We start from the raw sequence: 26,971 nt of genomic DNA on the forward strand, positions 1-26,971 counted from the left end.
GCTTCGCATGCTAGGGTGGATGCTTCGCATCCACCTCGTCCTCCACTTCTCTGCTTTGCCCAGGTGCGGATATTAAGGCGGATGCTATGGGCCGACTTCACTGTTAAAGGTGCACGAAATCTGATCTTTTTCTAGATTGGATGCGACGCATCCAATCTCTCTTCCTCTACCTAGAACACATTTTCTTCATATTTTTGTACTCCAAACACCCTAATTCACCACACACAACTCAATTAGTCATAAAACCAATAATTAAACCATGTTGGGTATTTTAAAGATCAAATAATATCAAGAAGCGGTTAAAACATGGGTAAAGTAACATCAACACATATCGAAATATTCCAAACATCAACGATTTAAATCTGAGACCTATGATTAAGGATGGAGGAATGCTATTTATACACCGAACCCCTGACGATAGCTTTTGATTAACTAATGTTGTTGAATAAGTAGGCAACAATGGATGGAGATGATACTTTCGGGAACATTTGACATCCTTCTATCGTGTTTTTTCCTCTGTAATACTACATACGCCTTAGCTGTCGGCTGGTATTAATGGAATCCACAAGAAAACATACCAAACATGGGTCTAAACTTGCTTATTTCGTGATAATGTTATTTTTTAGTTTTTTATTCGGTGTCTAATTTAAATTTACGTCGTATAAGGTTCATTAACGGGAAGCGTTTCTTATTAGAAATTTTTCATTCTCAGAATTTGAACTCCAAATTCCAGGTTAAGAATGAAATGATCATATTCATCCCACCACATCCTCAGCAGCATAATAAAGCATAATAATTTTACTTTGATTCGGCATTATTATTAGAGTTCATTGGCAAATACTAGTTCCACTATTGAAGTATCTTGAAGAGAGCTGATTTGTCCCTCCAACCATTTGCGGAACAGGGATGTTAAGGAGCATGATAAAATTATGACTATTATTTATCTTCATTACTAATTTCTTATGATTTCAAACATTTTCGATCTAAACAACTAAAAATTATTTCCCTTCTAAGTAAAATATTTGACTTGAACATTAAATTCTTGGAATTAAACATTAATAATTCAATAAGAGCTATCTCATTTCGGAGTCAACTAATTGATTTAAAATTTCATTTTTTAAAATTGAACATCAATAATCCTAATATCACTATAAAACATTTTAATTAGATCTACTATCCAACAACATTATGTATTATTCTTTATTGTCAAACTTCAATAAGATGGCAAAAGTTGAACTTAAAACTATTTTTCTCCAAAATTCTTGCTAAGAGATATTGTTTCTCCATATTATCAATGGAGTAAAAACATTCATTTTATACTTCTTGCAACGGATAGTGTCAATTAGGGGTGTACAAGTGAAACCGACAAATCGCACCAACCGGATAATTCGAGTCAAACCGAGAAAAAAAACCCGACTATGGTTTGATTTGATTTGGTTTGGTGTTGGAAAAAAAAAACGACCATATTTGGTTTGGTTTGTTTTAACTAAAAAAAGTCAAACCGAAACCAAACCAACCCGACATTATATGTATAGAAGTTTTAAATATATATAATACATAAAAATATTTATGGTAGTGTAGTTTATAAATATTCTTAAGCTTTTTCATAGTTTTATCTTTTAACGTATTATTTTAAGTTTGGGCTTATAATTTTTGGATGCTCCAATAAGTTTTATAATCCATAAATGTTAGTAACTCAAAAATCCTAAACCAAAATCAAATCAATACTAATAATTATAAAAGACATTCAATTCAATTGTACTATGAATGAAAATAGTGTTGGATATGATGTTTTAGTTTTTTTATAGTTTAGATAAAATGTATAACTTATTTTTCTTTTAGTGGTTAGTCATGTAAATAATGTAGTACTTATTAGTCATAATTTTAAATTATGTTTGTTTTCATTATGGCTTATTAATAATATTTATTTTATGCGATTTTATTATCTTTATTGTTGTCACGACCCAAATCTCCCTCCGTAGGATGTCGTGATGGCACCTAGTCTTAGGGACTAGGTAAGCCTAACATTTACTGAAATAATAACAATATTAATTAACGACTGACAAATGCGAAGTAGAAATCTCTATACAATACTTACAATCCCAAAATCGGTAGTACAAGTCATAAGCTCTACTGAGTTACTAGAAAGCCTACAAATATAACTGTTTTGAAGTAGAGATAAAACAGTACAAGTACAATATCAGAAGGTGATTCCGAAGCCTGCGAACGCAGCAACAGGTTTACCTTGAGTCTCCACAGCAAGATCCGTACAGTTAGCTAGCTAGCGGTCAACTGACTCCAAATTTACCCGGCTCTGCACAAAAATGTGCAGAAGTATAGTATGAATACACCACAGTCGGTACCCAGTAAGTATCAAGACTAACCTCGATGTAGTAGTGACGAGGTACAGTCAAGACACCCACTAGTCTAATAACCTGTGCAATATAGTATACAAAAATAATAGAAAACAATACCAGTGATAGCAATAACAACCAACTAGTGATGTAAACAGCAAGACATCAAGAACACCATAAATATTGCCCAAACGAATGATGAACACAATCACAACTAATTAATCAAGTCCTTCAAAATATACACCTTTTATCTACTAGTTTTTCGAATAAAAATCTTTGGAAGAAAATCCTTTCAATTAAATATCTTATATCATAATTAGAAATACGGGTCTCAGCTCCCCTTTCATATTCTCACGGCACCTCGTGCCCATATCTCTATTACAACCGCACGGACAACTCTCGTGCCAAATATATCAATACATAAAATCTGCACGATCAATTTATTTTCAATGAAGTAAGGTTACAATTTTTAAACCAAGTAAGAATTTAACAAAGAAGTGAGTTTATTTTAGAAATAGTATGAGTGAAGAAGAATTCCATTTCAATTAAAATAAAACATCAGATAAGCTAATGATTTGGATGCAAAACTTATTAAATTAAAATATAATAGTAATTTTTTTTATTTAAAACAATTCAATCATCAAGAAAAAGTACAAACCAGAAATATAAATCCTTAGAATCTCGTACGAAAAAGCCAAAGCCAACACAATACTACACGAAATACAAAACACTTAATATTAAGTCAAATTATATATCACGAAGAATACAGAAATTTACATATTACGGAAAAACAAAATAACCAAAGGCAAGTGCATCCATAGAGAAATATCAACAAAAGGGCACTCCCGAGGTACCGCCTCGTAGTCCCAAATCATAAATATCAACAACAACAATGCCCACAGGCCATCACAAGTCATCACAAATCAATCCCCGGCATAGCCCACCTTGTCTCGCCACGTGCGCAATAATAAAGTAAATGCCCGTCTTATCTCGACGCATGCGCATAATAATATTTTCACCTTGTCTCGCCACATGCGCAAACCCACATATATAGCCCACCTTGTCACGCCGCATGTGCATATATCAATAGTAACAATAACACGACAAAAACATCGTGCAAACACCCGAACAAACCTCCCAGCAATATCACGTGCCAATATCACAACACCTCACAAATTGCACCTCAAGTGCTCAAATATTATAACTTGTCACAGAAATCAACAATACATTATTTTTCACAATAAGGAGCCCATGGCTCGAACATAATGTACACAAAATCTTAAAAAAAATATACGGGAGTGAACAACTCAACAGAATAATATTTCATAATTTAACATTTTGCCTCAATATGATTTACGGCCTTTATAACTCAATACCAATTTCAACAACATGAACTGGAAAGTAATTCATCAAGGAACAACGCCTTCTTAAATCTAAATTTTAGATAATTATATTAACGCCTCAATTTAAACTTATTTAATTAATTATTTGCAGATGAAAAATCCATAATGTGATTATTTCCAAGAAATATCTATTTAACCAACACACGAATTCACGTAAAAAGTCCAAGTGACAATCACACCAAATTATCATATAAAATACAAACTCGACAAATAAGGAATAAGGCATGACAAATCAAGGATTTACTAAGTTCCAACAATTTTCCAACTTAATACATAAGGGCGTCTACGAATTTCAACCGATATAATTTGCACATATAAACCAAGTACGTACTCGTCACCTTGCGTACATGATTTTCAATTACACAATTTTCACATAAGACTCAATACCTAAGGGGTAATTCCCCCACTCAAGGTTAGGCAAGATACTTATATTTTTGAAGTTAGGCCGATATTCCAAAATCGCCTTATTGCTTGAATTGACCTCCGGACAGCTCAAATCTAACCAAATTAATTGTATAACTTTTATTAAAATTCATCGGAAATAATTTCGGATAATAAAATGTCAACCTAAAATTTTACATTAAAAAGTCAACGCGTGGCCCGCATCTGGAACCCGGTAGAATTTTTATGAAATCCGGACAACCATTCCGATACGAGTCCAACCATACTAGTTTCACTCAAATCCGATTCCGAATTGACATTCAAATCCTAAAAATTCATTTTATGAAACTTCTACAATTTCCCCAAAATTTCCATCTCAAAATACTAATTAAATGATGAAAATAATGATATATTCATGTATATTAACCAAATTCGAGTTAGAATCACTTACTCCAATAATTTTCTTGAAAAATCGTCACAAACCGAGCTCTCTAGGTCCAAAAATAAAAAATGAGATGAAAACCTCGTTTATATGGTACCATATCTGACTTTCAAAGTGCTGACCACACATTTTTTGTGCGGTCCGCACATTTAAGGTCTCTGTAGCCGCAATCCAAATTGTGCGGCCGCACTTCAGCAGCCACTGCACTACCAGGCTTCAGTAAATTGATCATAAGTTTCGACACAAATGTCCAAATGCTGATTGGTTAACCTTTCTGAAAACTAGAATCAAAGGGCTACAGCTTTTGTTTTTGGATCATTTTTGAATTCCTTGTAGATCAAAAGATATAAGCTTCCGAAATCAGACCATCGAACCTGCAGAATCCCCCTTTCTGCGGCCGCAAGAGAAATTCTGCAGTCCGCACTTCACCTCTGCGGTCCGCAATTTTTCTTCTGCGGTCCGCACATGAGGCTTTGCCTTAGCACTCCAAAATGTGCCCCGCACTCCTACTGTTCCCAAAACATCATTAGAGTGCCGAAATGCCCAGACTCGTTTAAAATTTACCCCGAAACAAACCCGAGTCACTCGGGACTTCAACCAATATTCCAACAAGTCCTAAAACATAACGCGGAGCTGCTCGAGGCCTCAAACAACGTTGAAACTACGAATCGCACCACAAATCGAACTCATGAAATTTTCAAATCTTCTAACTTCCAAAACTCGTGCCGAAACATATCAAATCAATCCGAAATGACTTCAAATTTTGCACACGAGTCATAAATGATATAATGGACCTGTTCCAATCTCCGAAATCGAATTTCGGCCCCGATATCGATAAAGTCAACTCTCGGTCAAACTTTCTAAAATTCTTCCATTTTTTAACTTTCGCCAAAATGCGTCAAATTGTCCTACGGACTTCCAAATCCAAATACGGACATACGCCTAAGTCCGAAATTACCATACAAAATTATTAACATCATCAAAAATCCTATTCCGGAGTCGTTTGCTCAAAAGTCAAACTCCGGTCAATTCTTTTTATTTAAGCTTCAAAAATAAGAATCGTTCTTCCAATTAAATTTCGAACCTTCCAAAAACCAAACTCGACCGCACACACAAGTCATAATATATATTACGAAGTTGCTCGGGACCTTAAGTCGTTGAACGGGGCATAAATTATTAAAATGACAAGTCGAGTCGTTACAATTATTGAATATTTTAGTACAATGCCATGACTCGTCTCATATTTATATTATTTTATTAAGAAACACCTTATATAGTTCTGTCTTACTAGGATTAAAGAAATATTTGGAGCACAAATTTTACGTTTTATGCTATGAAGACTTTATGAAAAAAAATTCGAAAAATCCGAGAAAAATTGAGATTAAAAACCCCGACTTTTATTGGTTTGGTTTGTTATTTAGATTTAATAACCTAATATAATTGGTTTTGTTTGGTAATTAGAAAATCCGAACCAACCCAACCCATGAAAACCCCTAGTGTCTATGTACTATTGTGGAGACCAACAATTACTAATTTACCATATATTAAAAAAATATTTTAGAGTATAAGATGTTGAACAAGTTTATTTATATGCCCACCCTTATCTTTTGGCATTCAAAAAGTAAACTAACTTCCAAAAAAGAGTAATCAAACTTCGAAATATACCAATATTGTATTTGAAGTTAAATTTTCATTTTGAATCTTAGTTTCTTTTTTGGGAACTTTACGGTTACAGTTTAAAAGAAATATAATAAATTTTTAGCATGAAATCCAATATTACAGTTGTGGCAAAAAAATATTTATATTTGTAGCACACAGTTCCATTAAAATAGGAATATTAATTATTAATCCCTAAACATAAGCAATTTGAATGAAAAGTCAATAATTCTTTGTACAAAAATGATGCATTTTTTTCTCTTTATCTATTAGCTTTCCTTCTTTTTTTTCATCTTCTTAATTTTGTTAAGCCAATATATTTTCTAAATTTGTTCCATTTATTTTCTTTTTAATTATCTTTCTTAAGTTTTTCTCTTCCTTCTTTCTTCCTTTCTTAACATAAAGATCTTAGTTCGATAATAATATATGTTAATATATACAAAACGTATATATAAAAAATATACATTGAATTAAAACATACATAAAAAATACATCTTCAATTAAGATGACACTTAGACATGTGAAATATACATAAAAAAATATATCTTAAATTTAATTAAGATGACATATAAATATACAAAAAAATTATACATAAAAAATATATCCTGAATTAAAATAGCACTTGACATATAAAATATATTTGAAATATATATTAAAAATACATCTTAAAATAAGATGGCACTTCATAAATAAATATACAACAATTATATACATAAAAATACATTTTGAATTAAAGTGATACTTGATATATAAAGTATAAAAGACGTATAAATCAATACATCTTTAATTTAGGTGACATTTACATATGTATCAGATTTTCAAAAATGGAGTGAAAAGATAAATGTTGGAAAGGGAGAATGGAGATGGACAAAAAAAGTACTTTCCTATGATTAGTGAGTCAGTTAACCTTATATATATATATATCTTACTAAATTAAGATGTATATATAGTATATCGTAAGATGTATACTATTGAATATGGCTTATATACTATGTATATAGTGAGATAGTATATATATATATACTATCGAATATGGCTTATATACTATGTATATATAGTATAGTATATATATAAAGTTTCTAAAAATCTATAGTACATATTAGTCATTTATATTGTTAGTCTAGTTCTTTGCTATTATAATAATCTAATTCTTTATTTTTATATACTAGTTTGATTGGTAATTAAATTATTCATCACTATTTGATTCAATTATCATCAATACATCTTGGTAAATGATAGATTTCTCAAAGAGCAATTGGTTTGATAGTGTTACGTTGAAAATGTACTCGCCGGAATATGTGTTTGGTAGTGTATGTCTCATATTTCGATAAATAACTGAAAAACCGATAAAAACCAAATCGATAAAAAACCGACTTACTTGAATATGAAGAAACCAAACACATATTTCTAATATTTGAAGAACCAACTTGCTTGGTTTGGTGTCTTTTTTGGAAAAAACCGATCCAAACCGAACCATGAACACCCTAATCACAATACAACTAAAAAGAAATTGAAAAAGGATTATGTAACAAAAGGAGAAAAATAACCCGAAGAGAGTTAAAAGGAAGAAAAAAATGTGAAAACTTCTAATTCCAAAATCCCAATAGTCACATTTGGCATTTTTGGGGTGTAATTCACATAAAACATACTTTAATATCATTAATAAGATAGCATTACAATTGTAGAAATGATACCAGATAGCCACTATAAAGAATTGTTATTTAGGAATTAGTCAGTACGTCCTGAATTTCAGTTTTTTAATTCAATTTTTAGGACATATCCTGAATTGGTCTGAAGTTAAGATTACTAAGTATTGGTTAGTGTCCCTGAGAATGGTTATCTGTGTACCTGCCCGGTTACAATTACTTGGCTATTAGTATTATAATTCTCAAACTTGAGCAGCATCTTGCCAAGGTTAAATTGAACTAAAAAAGAAAAGTTACATTAGAAATTCCATTGGCCTCTTCATTCCAAGGTAGATTGAGGGTCAATTTTCCATCTTCAGAAGACCATTCAAACTCAATTTCAGCACCATTCAAGTAACACTTGATAGGCAACACATTTGAGTAAGCTAAGAAATTCCCACCACCTTTAACTTCAGCTTTTGCACTTGCATTTTCACCATCACCAGCAAATTTACTGTATTGAAGTCCTTGTATGGCTCCTCCGCTGTTGAACATGTTGGTGAGTCCAATTGGAGCAAATTTAGCAATAGGACTGAGCTGTTTGATAGGTACAAAGCTAAATATTTCAAAAAAAGATGGTTTTATGGTCATTGGAATTGTGTCTGAGGTAGGCTTTGTCAAGAATAATTTCTCAGTTTGGTTAAGATACACAGCATACTCCTCTGCTTCACCCATTTGAGATGCTTCTTTCAGTTGGTCCCATTCAATGTCATTTACATGGACTGACCCTGTCATTGGCTTGTAGCACTGCGAGTATCCCTTGATTCTTCTCTCCTTCGGATCCCACCCTGCTCCTTGGCAATTGAATGTAACAAGAAAACAACGCCGTAAATAGAGGTCGTAAGTAGGCGGGTTAGGTCAAATTTTAGCGAGTCAAGATAGGTCAGAATTAATAAACAGGTCAATGACTCGACTCGCCAAAGTTTACTTGGGTCAAGATAGAACAAATGTCTGGTCATAACCTAACCCGCCCAACATGTTTAATCTTTCTCCCTTTTGTATTTTGTTTTTTGGAATAAAAAAGTGAAATGTAATGCATTTTTCTTAAATTATTAGCTTATATTCATCCAAATTTACATAATGTTCAATTTCCAAATTTGATTTTATATGTTTGGGTTGTATTTTGACCCACAGAATTAGATAATATGATCGGTTTAGAATCAATAGTTTGATGGATCATTTCAAGTTCAACTTGTTGAATCAAGTCAACAAACATATTATAACCAACCCATTTAAACTTTGTGGATTAGTTGAAGTGAGATGATTTTTCTACCTCTACTTGAAAATGATGATACAAATTGGCATGCTAAATCAAATTCAAAATTTTAATAACAATTGCTTGTTTGCATACCTTGTTGAAGTTCCAAATCTTGAGTATGGTTTTGCCATCAAAGAGTGGATTCTTGAAGATGCAGTCTCTAGTTGGAAGTGCAAAATATTGGCACTTTGGAATTGTACCATCAGGGAAAACTAGCTTCTTTAAAAGATCAAAATCATGGCCACCTACGGAATCACTCACATAAACAGGTCCCCCACATATAGCCCTGGATCCAGCATGAAATTTAGCACAAATATGATCAGATTGAAACATATCCCAATCTGGTTGTATAATCTGACCCATCCACATACTGTTATAAGCACAATGAATCATATGCACCCCCTGTAACCATTTGGATCTTGAAACCAGAAATCATCCCCTGTAATAGTTTTTATTAACAACCACTAGTATTAGCTTACATATGTTCTGTTAAATTTACACTATGAAAAGGATAGTAAGAAAATCTTACCAACTCTTCCCATTGAAATTTGCTTTGTTCCTAGGAAGAAAAAGTCATTACATTGTTGCATGCTGGATATGAGTCCAGTCCCATTGAAATTCTATGCTACTGATTTTGATAGCCCGTTGTAATATTTCTTCGCGAGCTCAACTCGACCACCATATTCCTCACTGATATATTCAAGTGTCTGCATGAAAACTTACCAGTTAAAAATTGCTTGTAAAATAAAATGAAGGCAATAAACCACTTGCTAAAAAACTAAATTGTAACTGCAGAGTATTGGAAGAACATACATGAATAACATCGACTTTAACGCCTGTAATTCTCACATTAGAAAGGTAAGAATGCATTGAATCATAAAAATCATCAGCTTGATCAGGATGAACTAGTCCAATGCCATCTTCCACTATTTTGACCACTGCAAGATCATCCATCGTTCGGTCAAGCCCTGGAGAAAGTTTACAAGGGATTATCTTGGAATTCAGGTGCGCGGTTCCAGGCCATACACCACCCCAAGCACCACATAATGCGTGCCACACGTAAATATCATCTAGGCCTTTGAAATGTGTTCTCAAATCCTTAGTAAACGCTTTCATCCCCTTGTCCTCCGACTTACAAAAGCTGCTTCCACAGCCTTGGTTGTTATATCGCAATCCATCACCATCTTGCCCGCGTACAATTCATAACCGGTGCCCACCAAACATCTCATTCAGTTCTTTCTTCACTTTCTCAATCATTATATCGAACTCTGACAAGTCAGTAAGTTCTGATTGAGCCGCCTTGTCACGAGCCTTTTCAGCATGCTCAATCTCAATTGCCTTTGAAATTAACATCTTTGGTTTCTAGGGATCAAAAAGTGGAGGATTAGGCCCCAATAAAGATCCAGCCTTGTACTTTCTGAATTTTTCACCTTCATCTAGCCTGTGGAGCCTAGCAGTCATTTGGGTCCCACCTAGAACCAAATTTTTTGCATCTTCATTTGAATCTTGATCATCAAAATTAATACTTTGCCAACCATCATCAATAATAAGAAACCTAGGAGAAAATAGAGTACTAAATAGATAAACATATTTACGGCGGAGTCTCATATAGATAAGCTTTTTCAGGAAGCTTATTTACAACGGAATACTAAATGAACATCCATAATATAATATATTTATAACACTTCCCATTGGATGTTCATTTAAAAGATAATGTGACTCATTAAAACCTTACGAGGAAAAACCCCGTGGGAAAAAATCCTAGTGAAAGAAAAAAAGTACACATATTTAGTAATACGCATAACTAGTTGTCTCATTAAAAACCTTATAAGGAAAACCCTGTGGGAAAAATCTTAATAAGGAAAAAAGAGTATAGCGTGTATTTTACTTCCCCTGATAAAAATCTTATTTCAAATATTTGAGTCTCCACATTCCAATCTTGTAAACCATCTTCTCAAAAGTTGAAGTTGGCAAAGATTTAGTGAATAAATCTGCCAGATTGTTACTTGAACGGATTTGTTATATATCAATGTCACCATTTTTCTGACGATCATGTGTGTAGAATAATTTTGGTTAAATATGTTTCGTTCTATCTCCTTTTATAAATCCTCCATTTATGCAAGCAGCATTGTCTTCGTATAAAATTGTGGATCTTTATCACATTCCAAACCACATTTTCCTTGAATAAAATGAATCATTGATCTCAACCATACACATTCCCTATTTGCCTTATGAATAGCTATTATCTCAGCATGATTTGAAGAAGTGATAATAATAGATTGCTTTGTGGAGCGCCATGATATGATAGTATCTCCACATGTAAACACGTACCCGGTTTGAGATCGAGCTTTATGTGGATCAGATAAATAACATGCATCTGTATAACCAACAAGATCTGCACTACCTTTGTTAGAATAAAATAAACCCATATCAAGTATTCCCTTTAAATATTGCAATATATGTTTAATCCCGTTCAAATATCTCTGTGTAGGAGAAGAGCTATATATTGCTAGTAAATTAATAAAAATACTATGTCAGGCCTTGTAGCATTAGCAAGATACATAAGTACACCAATTTCACTAAGATAAGGTATTTCGGGACTAAGGAGTTCCTCATCCTCTTTTGGAGGTCGGAACAAATTCTTATTCACTTCAAGTGATCGAACAACCATTGGTGTACTCAATGTGTACTCAATGGGTTTAATTTTTATATTTGTAAAACCTTAAATTGGGGGCTCCTCAAGTTTAGGAGATTAAGAATTATCCCAAAAGTGATCATATTCATAAAGTTATGGATAATATGATTACTCATATTATCCGCCGATTAACTTATTTTTTATCCGTATTAAATATGGATCAGATCAAATAATTTATCTATTTTTTCATTATTCATTTTTGATCCGAACCATATCCAAACTGACCCGCCCGTTTGCCACTCCTAGTCGTCACAATGAAGTACAATAGCTCTAAAGTTCAAACATTTTGAAATTCCAAAAAAGCCTACGGTCAGCAAGCAGGCATGTTGACCTGCTGCATGCTTATAGTATAGTATTCTATATAGTAAATAATAATAAATGAGCAATACATTTACGGCTTGTTTGAGCGGTTGTTACCCATTGTATCATATTGTATTATTATTCAAAATAATGTTTATTATGATTGTTTAGTTAAAATTGGTAGTATTTGTATTGTAAAATCCATTGTTCCAGAACAATAAAAAATCCTTTTTTTTAAACAATCGATTTGGTGTAGTGGGATTGTTTCCTATTTTTTTTTTCCAATTATGCCCTAACTTATTACTTTATAATTCTATTTTACCCTTTACTTTTTTTTTATTTTAATCCAACTCTCCTAATCTATAATCTATGTCTTCATTCCTTTTTTCCTTATGCCGCTTCCAACTCCAACATCAGGTATAGGTTTTGCCTTCTTTTTGTTTTGTTCTTTCTTCTACTTTGATTTTTAACTCCAATTCTAATTACTTTATGTCTAATTCTTGATAATATTTAAAATAATTGAGGGTATTTTAGTAAACTTCTCAGTTACAGTACATTACGATAGACATGATAAAGTAAATAATTATGATAGAAACTATGTGTGTTGTGAATCGTAGCTAGGGGTGGCATGTGGGCCGGGCCCGGTCCTAAGTGGTCTGGTCCTAGGCAGGCCGGTCCTAAGCCGTCCCGGGCTTCGCGGGCTTCTTGTTGGAGCCGGTCCGGGACCGGGACCACGAACTAACGGTCTCGTGTTAAGTGGGCCGGTCCCTAAGCGGGCCCAACGAATACTTTCTATTTTTTAAATTATTTTTATACAAGTTAGAGAAAAAAATGGTAATAAAAATATCTAAGGCAATTCCTAGTAAATTATATTATAGAATTGTCACCTAAATTTTTTAATTTAAATTTAAAGACAAAAATATTGTAAAGAGATATTCAAAGCAATGCATTATAATATATATACTATATTATATTATATATACATCTTAAGATATATAAGCTATATTCAATTTACTATATATATATATATCTTAAGATTTATACATTAATATTCGATTTATATACTATATATACATCTTAAGATATATATATATACCATATATATTTATATACTATCGAATATGGCTTAAGATATCTCTCTTTCTCTCTCTCTTTCTCTCTCTCTCTCTCTCTCTCTCTCTCTCTCTCTCTCTCTCTCTCTCTCTCTCTCTACATATATATACATCTTACTAAATTAAGATGTATATATAATATATCGTAAGATGTATACTATCGAATATGGCTTATATACTGTGTATATATAGTATAGTATATATATAGTATATATATATAGTTTCTAAAAATCTATGGTACATATTAGTCATTTATATTGTTAGTCTAGTTCTTTGCTATTATAATAATCTAATTCTTTGTTTTTATATACTAGTTTGGTTGGTAATTAAATTATTCATCACTATTTGATTCAATTATCATCAATACATCTTGGTAAATGATAGATTTCTCAAAGAGCAATTGGTTTGATAGTGTTACGTTGAAAATGTACTCGCCGGAATATGTGTTTGGTAGTGTATGTCTCATATTTAGGAAGAAATCGATAAATAACCGAAAAACCGACAAAAATCGATAAAAACCGAATCGATAAAAAATCGACTTACTTGAATATGAAGAAACCAAACACATATTTCCAATATTTGAAGAACCAACTTACTTGGTTTGGTTTCTTTTTTGGAAAAAACGATCCAAACCGAACCATGAACACCCTAATCACAATACAACTAAAAAGAAATTGAAAAAGGATTATGTAACAAAAGGAGAAAAATAACCCGAGGAGAGTTAAAAGGAGGAAAAAAATGTGAAAACTTCTAATTCCAAAATCCCAATAGTCACATTTGGCATTTTTGGGGTGTAATTCACATAAAACATACTTTAATATCATTAATAAGATAGCATTACAATTGTAGAAATGATACCAGGTAGCCACTATAAAGAATTGTTATTTAGGAATTAGTTAGTACGTCCTGAATTTCAGTTTTTTAATTCAAATTTTAGGACATATCCTGAATTGGTCTGAAGTTAAGATTAGTAAGTATTGGCTAGCGTCCTTGAGAATGGTTATCTGTGTACCTGCCCGGTTACAATTACTTGGCTATTAGTATTATAATTCTCAAACTTGAGCAGCATCTTGCCAAGGTTAAATTGCACTAAAAAAGAAAAGTTACATTAGAAATTCCATTGGCCTCTTCATTCCAAGGTAGATTGAGGGTCAATTTTCCATCTTCAGAAGACCATTCAAACTCAATTTCAGCACCATTCAAGTAACACTTGATAGGCAACACATTTGAGTAAGCTAAGAAATTCCCACCACCTTTAACTTCAGCTTTTGCACTTGCATTTTCACCATCACCAGCAAATTTACTGTATTGAAGTCCTTGTATGGCTCCTCCGCTGTTGAACATGTTGGTGAGTCCAATTGGAGCAAATTTAGCAATAGGACTGAGCTGTTTGATAGGTACAAAGCTAAATATTTCAAAAAAAGATGGTTTTATGGTCATTGGAATTGTGTCTGAGGTAGGCTTTGTCAAGAATAATTTCTCAGTTTGGTTAAGATACACAGCATACTCCTCTGCTTCACCCATTTGAGATGCTTCTTTCAGTTGGTCCCATTCAATGTCATTTACATGGACTGACCCTGTCATTGGCTTGTAGCACTGCGAGTATCCTTTGATTCTTCTCTCCTTCGGATCCCACCCTGCTCCTTGGCAATTGAATGTACCAATGACTCCTCCATACTATGGCCAACAAGAAAACAACGCCGTAAATAGAGGTTGTAAGTAGGCGGGTTAGGTCAAATTTTAGCGAGTCAAGATAGATCAGAACTAATAAACAGGTCAATGACTCGACTCGCCAAAGTTTATTTGGGTCAAGATAGAACAAATGTTGGTTATAACCTAACCCGCCCAACATGTTTAATCTTCCTGCCTTTTGTATTTTGTTTTTTGGAATAAAAAAGTGAAATGTAATGCATTTTTCTTAAATTATTGTATTCATCCAAATTTACATAATGTTCAATTGCCAAATTTGATTTTATATGTTTGGGTTGTATTTTGACCCACAGAATTAGATAATATGATCGGTTTAGAATCAATAGTTTGATTGTGTTGGGATTTTAAACTTGTATAGCGTAAAGAGGGTGAATGAGAAATGGAGGGAAAATGAAATATTTAAGTTTCCCTTCTTGGCAAAGTGACATTGTCCCATTTTGGAGGAAGAAAAGGCTTTTGATGGGTATATATATAATTGCTCTTCTTCTAACTCTTAAAGAGTTAAGAAGAAGGCAAGCCTCGCTCGGCTACAGCTTCGGCTTCTTTGGATTCAGATTCGAATTCGGTCAAAGATTGATTGATTAATCTTTTTGGACAATTTTTTTTTAATTATTTAATTAATTAATTAAATAATTAACGAAAAATTCAATCTGGAATAACCCATGACCCGCGACCCGGTCTGGTCAAGCCCGTTTTCTTTCTCGGATTATTTTAAATCCGTTTTCCCGCAATATTTCAAACAACCTGTTCTAACAGCCATTGCTGTTTCTGAAAGGTTGCAAATCTTTTCAGAAACAATGCCAGCAACTCTATAAATATACTTTGAATCCCAAAATCTTTCCTTACGAAATTTTCTGATCTTCTTCTTCTTCTTCTACACAAAAATTCCAGTGTGTTTTACAACCTTCGAGTGGCTCGCTGTTCACCAGGGTTTTTGGTACCAATACTCCGGTGAGTTAAATCGTTCTATCCTGAGAGGATATATTCCAGTACCTCGGGTACTTGAGGGGAATAATTTCCTTAAGGACACACTGTGTATTCAGTGGGCTCGATTTATTCCTATACTGTTTTTCCGTAATTTATTTAGTTAAACAAGTATTACTAACTTTCTGTTTTGTTTATATATTTCAGAAAGTTTAATGGTTTAATTGTTTATTACATCAATACATATTTATAACAATCTTAAGAAAATTATTTTATTATATTCTGTATTTTGTTTGTGGAGATTAAAACCTGTGTGGTTTTCTACTCCTTCTGAATTTTACTATTCTGATTTAAAGATATAAAAACTTCATCGGAGTATTGAAATTCAGAAAACGATTTGAAGAACATAAAAACTTCATCGTTTTCTGTGAAACAGTATATACAAACTTCGGTTTTATTTATTATACATACTGTTTGCTGTTAATAACAGTATTGTTTACTGTTCTGGTTTTGCCATTAATTGAACTCTTCTGTTGTTTACAGTGAGAAATGACAATTGATAACGGAAATTCTCCTGCGACTATTGCGGCAACGATGATAGCCTCGTCAAGCCGGACTGTTGTTCCACCGGCATAGAAATCGGGGAAATTTTTCGGAGCCAACTTCAAAGGATGGCAGCAAAGGGTGTTCTTCTGGCTTACCACATTTAGTATGCAGAAATTCACTAGTGAAGAACCTCCAGTGCCTGCTGCGGACATGCCGGACAACGAGAAATTCATGATTGTTGAGGTGTGGAAGCAGGCAGATTTTCTTTGCAAAGACTATATCTTAAGTGCTTTAGAGGATGACTTGTACAATGTGTACAATGCGATGAATACTTCGAAAGAATTATGGGACGCACTTGAGATGAAGTACAAGACTGAAGATGCATTCTTGAAGAAGTTCGTGGTTGCAAAGTTTCTAGACTATAAAATAATAGACAACAAAACTGTTGGAACCCAAGTTCAAGAGCTTCAACTTATTTTTTATGACCTTATTGCTGAAGGTATGGTCGTGAATGAAGCATTTCAAGTGGCTGCAATGATTGAAAAATTGCCTCCTTCGTGGAGAGATTTCAAGAACTATCTAAAGCACAAGCGCAAAGAAATGAAGTTGGAAGATCTTGTGATTCGTCTCAAGATTGAGGAAGACAACAAAACAGCCGAGAAGAAGTATCGTGGAAATTCAATGATCATGGGAGCTAATATCGTTGAGGAGACTGCTCCAAAAAGTAAGAAGATAAAGAGGTCTTCTGAACAGACTAAGGAGCAGAACAAAAAGAAATTCAAGGGCAGCTGCTACAATTGTGAAAAACCGATCACAAAGCCCCTGATTGTCGTCTCCCGAAAAAGGATAAGAAGAAGGGACATGCCAACATAGTGGATAAGAATGATAACATTGATGATCTGTGTGCAATGCTTTCGGAATGCAACCTAGTTGGAAATCCGAAGGAGTGGTGGATTGACTCTGGAGCCACTCGACATATTTATGCTATCAAGGAAGCATTTGCGACTTACTCTACTGCTGGTCCCGAAGAAGAGCTTTCCATGGGAAATACTGCAATAGCCAAGATTGAAAGTTATGGGAAGATATCCCTGAAGATGACTTCCGGCAAGGTGTTAACGCTCAACAACGTTCTTCATGTTCCTACTATTAGAAAGAATTTAGTTTCTACTTCTTTACTTGTTAAGAATGGATTCAAATGTGTATTTATTTCTGATAAAGTTATTGTAAGCAAGAATAAAATATATGTTGGAAAGGGCTACCTCACAGAGGGCCTTTTCAAACTAAATGTAATGGTTGTTGACAGTATGAATAAAATTTCAGCTTCTTCTTATTTATTGGAGTCAAATGATTTATGGCATATTCATTTAGGACATGTTAATTACAAAACCTTGCGGAAGTTAATTAATTTAGAAGTATTGCCTAAATTCGAGTATAATAAATCAAAATGTCAAATATGTGTTGAGTCTAAGTTTGTAAAACATCCTTATAAGTCTAATGAAAGGAATTCAAATCCTTTAGACTTAATTCATACTGATATTTGTGATATGAAATCGACACCATCTCGAGGTGGGAAAAAGTATTTTATTACTTTTATTGATGATTGCACTCGATATTGTTATGTTTATTTGCTTAATAGTAAGGATGAAGCAATTGAAGCATTTAAGCAATACAAGAATGAAGTGGAGAATCAATTGAATAAAAAGATCAAAATGATTAGAAGTGATAGGGGTGGAGAATATGAATCTCCGTTTGCAGAAATATATTCAGAATATGGAATTATCCATCAAACTACTGCACCTTACACACCTCAATCCAATGGAATTACGGAAAGGAAAAATCGGACATTAAAGAAAATGATGAATTCTTTATTAATAAGTTCCGGATTACCGCAGAGTTTGTGGGGCGAAACTATCCTTACAGCTAACCAAATACTCAACAGAGTACCCCACAACAAAACGCAATCTATTCCATATGAAAAATGGAAAGGAAGAAAACCCAACTTGAAATATTTCAAAGTGTGGGGGTGTCTAGCAAAGGTACAAGTTCCTTTACCTAAAAGGGTTAAAATCGGACCAAAAACTGCTGATTGCGTTTTCATTGGATATGCTACAAACAGTAAAGCATGTCGGTTTTTGGTTCATAAATCCGATAATCCCGAAATTCATATTAATATGGTAATGGAATCAGATAATGCTGAATTCTTTGAAAGCATCTATCCGTATAAAACTGAATCTGAGTCGTTAAGTGAAAGACCTAAACGACCTCGGGAAGAACCAAAGGAAAATACTCCAAGTATAGAAGATCCAAGGCGTAGCAAACGTCAAAGAACATCTACTTCCTTTGGACCAGATTTTGTGACATTCTTGCTTGAAAATGAGCCTCAAACTTTTAAAGCACCTATGTCATCTTCTGATTCAGCGTTTTGGAAAGAGGCAGTCAATAGTGAAATTCAATCAATTTTGGATAACCATACATGGGAATTGGTAGATCTTCCTCCGGGAAATAAGCCTTTAGGTTCGAAATGGATCTTTAAACGAAAAGTGAAAGCTGATGGCACTATTGACAAATATAAGGCAAGACTTGTTGTCAAAGGTTATAGACAAAAGGAAGGCCTTGATTACTTTGACATTTATTCGCCAGTAACGAGGATAACATCTATTAGGGTGTTAGTGGCACTAACGGCCGTGCATGGTCTTGAAATCCATCAAATGGATGTTAAAACAGCTTTCTTAAATGGAGAATTAGAGGAAGAGATTTATATGGAACAACCTGAGGGTTTTGTGGTTCCTGGTAAAGAAAAGAAAGTGTGCAAACTTATTAAGTCGCTTTATGGACTTAAACAAACACCCAAACAATAGCATGCCAAATTTGACCAAACAATGTTGGCAAGTGAGTTTAAAATCAACGAGCGCGATAAATGTGATTACATTAAAAATACTCCAGTCACGAAGTCATTGTTTGTTTATATGTTGATGACATGTTGATAATGAGCAAAAACATGGCAGATATAAATGCTACTAAGTGCATGTTGGCTAGCAAATTCGATATGAAAGACTTAGGAGTTGCTGATGTGATCTTAGGAATCAGAATTCACAAGACTCCGTAAGGTCTAGCATTATCACAGTTTCACTACATTGAAAAGGTACTTGACAAGTTCAAGTATTTGGATTTCAAAATTGCCAAGACTCCAATTGACGTGAGTTATGCACTTCAAAAGAATGAAGGTGAAAGTGACTCACAACTGGACTATGCAAGATTATTGGGAAGTTTGATGTATATTATGAATTGTACGCGACCAGATATAGCATGTGCTATTAGTAAACTGAGTCGGTTTACAAGTGATCCCAATCACATACATTGGATGGCAATGAAACGAGTTTTGAGGTATCTCAAACATACCCAAAATTACGCTTTGCATTATAACAAATATCCCTCCGTGATCGAGGGATATAGTGATGAAAATTGGATAACTGGATCATCTGAAGTTAAATCCACGAGTGGATATATTTTCACAATTGGGGGTGGGGCAGTGTCTTGGAAATCATCCAAACAAACGTGCATCGCCCGTTCTACAATAGAATCTGAATTCATAGCTTTAGATAAGGCAGGTGAAGAAGCTGAATGGCTCCGGAATTTCTTGGAAGATATTCCATTTTGGCCCAAACCTTTGGCACCTATTTGTATATATTGTGATAGTCAAATGGCAATAGGCAGGGCGGGGAGCGTTATATATAACGGAAAATCTCGTCATATACGATGGAGACACAATACCGTTAGACAACTACTCTCTAGTGGTGTTATCACAATTGACTACGTAAAGTCAAGAGATAACGTGTCGGATCCACTTACAAAAGGCCTATCTAGAGAGGCAGTTGAAAGATCATCAAAGGAAATGGGGTTAAGGTCTAGGACAAGTCATCATGGCGGTAACTCTACCTAGCAGACTGGATATCCGACGAGCTAGGTTCAAAGAGATCAAACAAAATTATGAATGACGGTTCAACATTGTCAAATAACTCAACCCATTCTCGTGATGAAGACAATGTTCAAAAATCGAGGTAAAGCATTAGGATTTTTTGATGAGTCAACAAAGCTTAAAGGTTTTTTAATGAATTGCTAAGTCTGGCAGGATATGACCAGATAATGTGTCTATAGGATTACACGTTTAGAAATCACCTATGTGAGTGTGAAGTATAAGCCGCTTCAAGGGAAATGAAAGTAAAGGCCCATTCTCTAAGCACTCATGAAACCAGGTGGTGTTCATGGCTGAAACGAACACAACCGTGAGAACCATAGATGGTTAAGGATTGATTGTGTGACTTATGTTGTCTAGGTATACAACAAAGCTCGACGGTTCAAAGATATCAAATCTACCGATTGACCGAGTATATCCGATATAAGTTCACTACGGAAAGTTCAAAGGGAAACCTACTTATCCAGATGCAATTAATTCTTGCATGTAAAACACACACGCGTCCATGCATTCCTTTATTTTATAGCCATTCCCCATTCATGTGGGGGATTGTTGGGATTTTAAGCTTGTGTAGCTTAAAGAGGGTGAATGAGAAATGCAGGAAAAATGAAATATTTTAGTTTCTCTCCTTGGCAAAGGGACATTGTCCCATATTGGAGGAAGAAAAGGCTTTTGATGGGTATATATATAATTGCTCTTCTTCTAGCTCTTAAAGAGTTAAGAAGAAGGCAAGCCTCGCGTCGTCGCTCGCTCGCTCGCTCGGCTCGGCTTCGACTTCGGATAAAGATCGATTGATTGATTAATCTTTTTGGATAAAATTTCTTTCAATTAATTAATTAATTAATTAAATAATTAACGAAAAATTCAATCCGGAATAACCCATGACCCGGTCAGGCCCGTTTTCTTTTCCGGATTATTTTAAATCCGTTTTTCCGTAATATTTCAAACAACCTGTTCCAACAACCATGGCTGTTTCTAAAAGGTTGCAAACCTTTTCAGAAACAATGCCAGCAACTCTATAAATATACTTTGAATCCCAAAATTTTTCCTTACGAAAGTTTCTGATCTTTTTCTTCCTCTTCTGCACAAAAATTTCAGTGTGTTTTACAACCTTCGAGTGACTCGATGTTCACCGGTATTTTTGGTACCAATACTCCGGTGAGTTAAATCGTTCTATTGTGGAGGTCTCTTGAGGCTTTTGCTCCACCTTTATCATCCATCCTAATTTCATTGGTTTGGAAACCGCAAACAAACCAATATATGCCTTTTATACATATATTTATTATTTACTTATATGTTTTATTTTATTTTTAAATACTAATATTAAATTATTTAATTTAATGTAAACATGAGTCGTGAATAAATATAGTATTTGGTTTGTGTTTATATGTGACTATTAAAATGAAACAGTAGTTGATGAAGTAGCACTTGCATTAACCGACTTAAATTCCCGAGCTAACTGCTAGCAAAAAGGATGAGAACATAGTCCAGAAATTAGTAATGAGGTGGCTTATTATTAGTTACTTCATTACTTTTACTTGTTCATTATACTAAAAAAATATTTTTATTTTTACTTATCCATTTTAACAAATTAAGAAGAAAAAAATCAATTTTACCTTTATTATTGATTACTTAAAACCCAAATCATTTTCCAAGACTTAATGAAATGTTGACGTTTCTATCTCTTCGAAAACCAAAAGAAACAAGGGACAGTTTTAGTTCATTGGGACCTTACCTGGAATTGCTCCGCAGTTAATGTGTCCTTATTTACTTCAAATAAAAGTTCAATTTTTTCTTATGTCCATAAGCAGAGAGGAAGTAAATATCTTGAAGAATTTCAAATTTGCTTTTAATATAAAACGAGGGACTAACCATTTTAAATTCAAGGTGGACACAATTTTAATCTAGAACTAGAATAGAAATAAGACATGGAAAATAATGTAGGAAATAAGACTATTGATTTGGAACATAGAGTACATTTTAAAAATGAAAGTGCTCCAGTAGACGGCATTAAACTATTTAACTGAAGTAATGAAAACTACAATTAAAACATTGGAAGGTGGATAAATGTTAGAAATTTAGTAAAGGTGAAAAAGAGAAGGTTTTGTTTAGTGGATAAACAAGAGACTGTTGAGACATGAGGATACTGGACTTTTTTGTTGTTGTAGTACTATACTACTAATAATAAAGTTTAGCGTTTATTCAACTTTGAATTTACTCTAAAATAGTTCGGAATTAATTAATACGTAATAATGTAGAGAAATTAAAGAAGTAACCAGAAATAATTAACATGTACTTAATAAAGTAGCGAAAATTAAACAATTACTAACTATTTTAGAGTAAATTCAAATAGTTACTCTTTATTCTCTTGTGTTTCTTTTCTCTTTTTCTTCCATTTCACTACATCAGCAGGAAAAGTATTGCTTGCTCAATTTAAAGAGTGCAATTTGCATTATTCAAATGCTGCAGCTCCTTAAACTTCTTTAAAATTCGATATGTTAGATATATATGCTTACTATTGACTTGGAGATTTCGTTTTAAAATTAGTGCTGGTAAAGTGAGAAAGTTCTTGGATCTTTGAAAGATTGGGTATGAACTTTTTGGGGTGTAAGGGGGCCTTTATTTTTCCATGTAACTCATTAATTAACAAGCACTAGCCACTAGGTATCCCGTTATATACTAAAAGAAAGATAGTTAATTCTTTCCTTTTAAATTGTTTGAATCTTTTTAAAGTACGAGAGTTAAATTAACTATCCTTTCCGTCTCAAATTATATGTCGTGTTTCTTTTTTATACGTCTCTTAAGAAATATTAATTAGGAGGGATTTTAGACGATTTTATCTTTATTTATGCCTTAAGATATGATCTCTTTTCATTGAATATTTACTCTATTTATATACTATCTCCATTTTTAATAACAATTACTATTAAGGGTAAAATAGGATAAATATAATTTATTTTGTCTTGAACTTCTAAAATGACAAATAATTTGATACAACTATTTTTAGAAATCATGACAGATAATTTGAGACGGACGGAGTAATTTTCAGTATAAATTCGGACACAGATTCTTTAAATTTTTCGAAATAAAAGTTACATATTTAAAACTACATAAAAAATAATATAAGTCACAATTCAAAATAATTAAAGACCTTTTACATAAAACATGGTCAAGAAACTTATTCGTTTTGAAATAGAGTGAGTATATTTATCTAGTGGTATATTATTAGCTTAAATAGATTACATTCTGAAATGTTGCAACTTGCAAAGTGGGGAGACGGCTATGACTAAATTTCCTCAATTTGTTTGTTTTAAAATTTTAATCACACTGTCATCTCCCCTAGAAATTCTTTCGTGTAATCGAATTTCTTTTCACGTAACAGGATAACAAGGAAGCGTGTATGGGCCTGGAAGGGGGATCAGCTGTGTGTTCTACGCGAACGCGATCGGAGGATCACGAACGCGAAAGCCAGAGGCAGAGTCATCACGAATGTGTAGGGCATCTTGCGAACGCGAAAGCCAGAGGCAGAGCCATCACAAATGTGTAGGGCATCTTGCGAACGCGAAGGCCAATAGGGCTGATGTGCTTTGCGATCGTGTCAGGTCCTTCGCGAACGCGATGAAGACCTGACGCCAGTGATTTACCTAGCGTTTGGCCATAGATTCCCAAATTTATTTTGAAAAATCTGATTTGGGTGAAGTTTGGTTTGAAGATGAAAATGTGTTTGGACATCTGTTTTTGGTGAAGTTTGGTTTGGAAAAACATGAAACATGACTTATGCCCACAAGTTCTAAAAACTATCACAAATACCCAACAGTACCATTATCAATAACATTCATTATATTATCGCAAACCATAGTCCTGAACATAAATAAATTTGATACAAAATTATTATTTTTATAATGAACTACATGATACACTATCAGATGACCGAGAAGACGAAGCAACATCGTTACAAAATAATAAATGGTGGGCTCTTTTATAAAATATAAAAGTTTGGGACAATTTTTAAAAAATATAATAGTGATATTTTGGCCTAAAACCAGCTATTGAGCTGGTTTTGGGATTTGGGATTTGAGATTTGTCCAAAATATAGACAAAATCTATGGCCAAATATGTGTTTGCCAAATAAAACCCAAGTTTATTTTGACAAAATCTATGGCCAAACGGGTCCTTAAAATGTTCCAAAGACGGGATTTTCTTCATTTTTCACCATCTTCACATTAGAGCTCGGTCTAAAGACGATTTTGAAGAGGAATTTCATCCCCACTTCGTAGGTTAGTATATTTTAACTTGTTTTCTTCCATTTTCATCAACACCCATTGATTTCTAACCTTATTTTATGCTCTTTCATGGTAGAAAATCAGGGATTTTGGTAGAATTTGGATTTTTTTGTAAAATTTAGATTTAGATCTCAAATTGGGGTCGGATTTCAAAACTAATCACATAATCGGGCTAGGGGTGAATGGATAATTGAATTTTGGTCCGAATCTCGGGTTTTGACCAAGCGGACCCGAGGTTGACTTTTTTAAAAAAGTGTAAAAATCTTTGCTTTATCTATTGTAATTGATTTCCCTAACATTGTTTGATGATATTAACTCTGTTTTGGTTAGGTTCGGTTGGTTTGAAGGCTGAATTTAGAGGAAAGGCCCCGTTTGAGCTTTGATTTGATTGCGGAACGAGGTAAGTGTCGTGTTTAACCTTGACTTGAGATATTAGGACTTGTTTGCCTATTTGCTATGTGTTTAATGTATGGGTACAATATATATGTGAGGTGACGAGTACTTATGCGTTATTGTTGGGTTAAAACATGCGGGTGGAACTTGTATCCTTATGATATCTATGCTTAGGTTAGGTTATTACTTCTTTAATCATTCCTTCCGTAATTATTGCTTATTTTGTAATTGATGAGTATTTTGAAAGTTGAAGTTGGGTATCTTGGCATCATATTTGACGTTAAGTACATTCTCCGCATTATTTATTTTTTCGAATTCATATCATCTTCATTTCATGGTAAGAAAGAGTGTAAAAGCCCGAAGGGTAATGCCGGGTCATTGCATTTATCTCATTTATTGATTAATACATAGTGAGGAAGAGAGTACACTACTAGAAATCCGCTAAATACCGACAAAAAAACTGACCAAAGTTGGTCGGTTATGGCCAATTACTGACCAAAACGCGACCATTTATGTGTGGACGGTATTTTGACAGTCGAAAAGGCATACCGACCAAAATTGGTCGAAAATTACCGACCAACGTTGGTCGGTCAGTTAAATTAAAAAAAATATATTGCAAAAAAAATATCCAACCAAAGTTGGTCGATTTTTTAATTATGTAATCAAAAGATTCACCATCTGGGAATCGAATCGGGGTCTGTACTATGGCAGGATACTATTCTACCACTAGACCATTGGTGCATTTTGTTTTAAGACTGTCTTTTATTTGTTTATACTCTTTAATTGTATTTTCGCACGAAAATAACCGACAAAAGTTGGTCAGTTTTATTAAAAATTAAATTACTGACCAAAGTTGGTCGGTTTTTTAAAATGACCGGCCGAATTAACCGACCAATTTTGGTCGGTTTTTTAATATTAATTTTTATTTATTTTAATTGAAAAACCGACCAAAGTTGGTCAGTTTCTTGAAAAATAAATTTTGTGGGACTCAAAAATAGTTTTCCGCATTTTTGCGCCAAAGAAAACGATCAAAGTTGGTCGGTTTCGTAAAAACAAATTAAAAGATAAAATATTTTGAAAAATCGGCCAACTTTGATCGGTTTTTTGGCCGATTTTTCTTGGTCGATTTTTGCCGAATTTCTAGTAGTGGTAAAAGCACGAAGGGTGATGTCATGCCATTTATCTCATTTATTCATTATTATATGATGAAGAAGAGTGTAAAAGCACGAAGGGTGATGTCATGCCATTTATCTCATTTATTCATTATTATATGGTGAAGAAGAGTGTAAAAGTACGAAGGGTGATATCATGCCACTCATCTCATTTATTCATTGTTGTTGGTGAGGTTGGGAGTAAAAGCACGAAAGGTGATGTCGTGCCATTTTATTTTTACTTATATCATCATTTCATGGTGAGTACGAAAGTAAAAGCACGAAGGGTGATGCCGTGCCATTTTCATATCGTTGGTTATCTGATCTCATTGGTTGAAGATTTATTTGATTATTACGCGATTTCATACTTGTCGTAGTTGTCATATCTTTCCCCTTTTGCATGCCCCCTCCCGGTTTATACATTGTTGTTCTCTGTTATTGTTACTGCTTTGTATATATATACTTGTACAGGTTTATTTACGTAGGTGTCCTGTCATAGCCTCATTACTATCTCGTCGAGGTTAGACTCGACACTTACGGAGTACATTGGGTTGGTTGTACTCATACTACACTTCTGCACTTCTTGTGTAGATTCTGGTATTGGTCCCAGCGGTGCGTGAGGTGCGTCAGCTCGGATCATTGCATATGGAGACTTGAGGTAGATCTGCTGGCGTTCGCAGATCTTGAAGTCCCCTTCCTCTTCCC

General features: G+C 33.8%; 2 protein-coding genes across 2 annotated transcripts; both read right to left on the reverse strand.

Moving 5' to 3' along the window:
* Positions 1-8,096: 8,096 nt before the first annotated feature.
* LOC104105941 (stachyose synthase) lies at positions 8,097-10,787 on the reverse strand. Its single transcript, XM_070197550.1, is given in 5 exon segments — positions 8,097-8,742; positions 9,266-9,592; positions 9,595-9,618; positions 9,709-9,886; positions 9,993-10,787. Coding segments are annotated over 5 exon segments (1,905 nt in total). The 3' UTR covers positions 8,097-8,161.
* A 3,588-nt stretch (positions 10,788-14,375) lies between these two features.
* On the reverse strand, positions 14,376-14,870 carry LOC138907190 (stachyose synthase-like). The gene has a single exon (XM_070197555.1). The coding sequence runs from the start codon at positions 14,868-14,870 to the stop codon at positions 14,376-14,378; it is 495 nt and encodes a 164-aa protein (XP_070053656.1).
* Between the last annotated feature and the right edge of the window lie 12,101 nt (positions 14,871-26,971).

This window comes from Nicotiana tomentosiformis, chromosome 1 (genome assembly GCF_000390325.3).
Source record: "Nicotiana tomentosiformis chromosome 1, ASM39032v3, whole genome shotgun sequence".
Taxonomy (NCBI): domain Eukaryota; kingdom Viridiplantae; phylum Streptophyta; class Magnoliopsida; order Solanales; family Solanaceae; genus Nicotiana; species Nicotiana tomentosiformis.

What these genes read in the sequence shown, in the direction of transcription:
- LOC138907190 (XM_070197555.1), bottom strand. Translation starts at nt 14,870, where the DNA reads ATGACAGGGTCAGTCCATGTAAATGACATTGAATGGGACCAACTGAAA.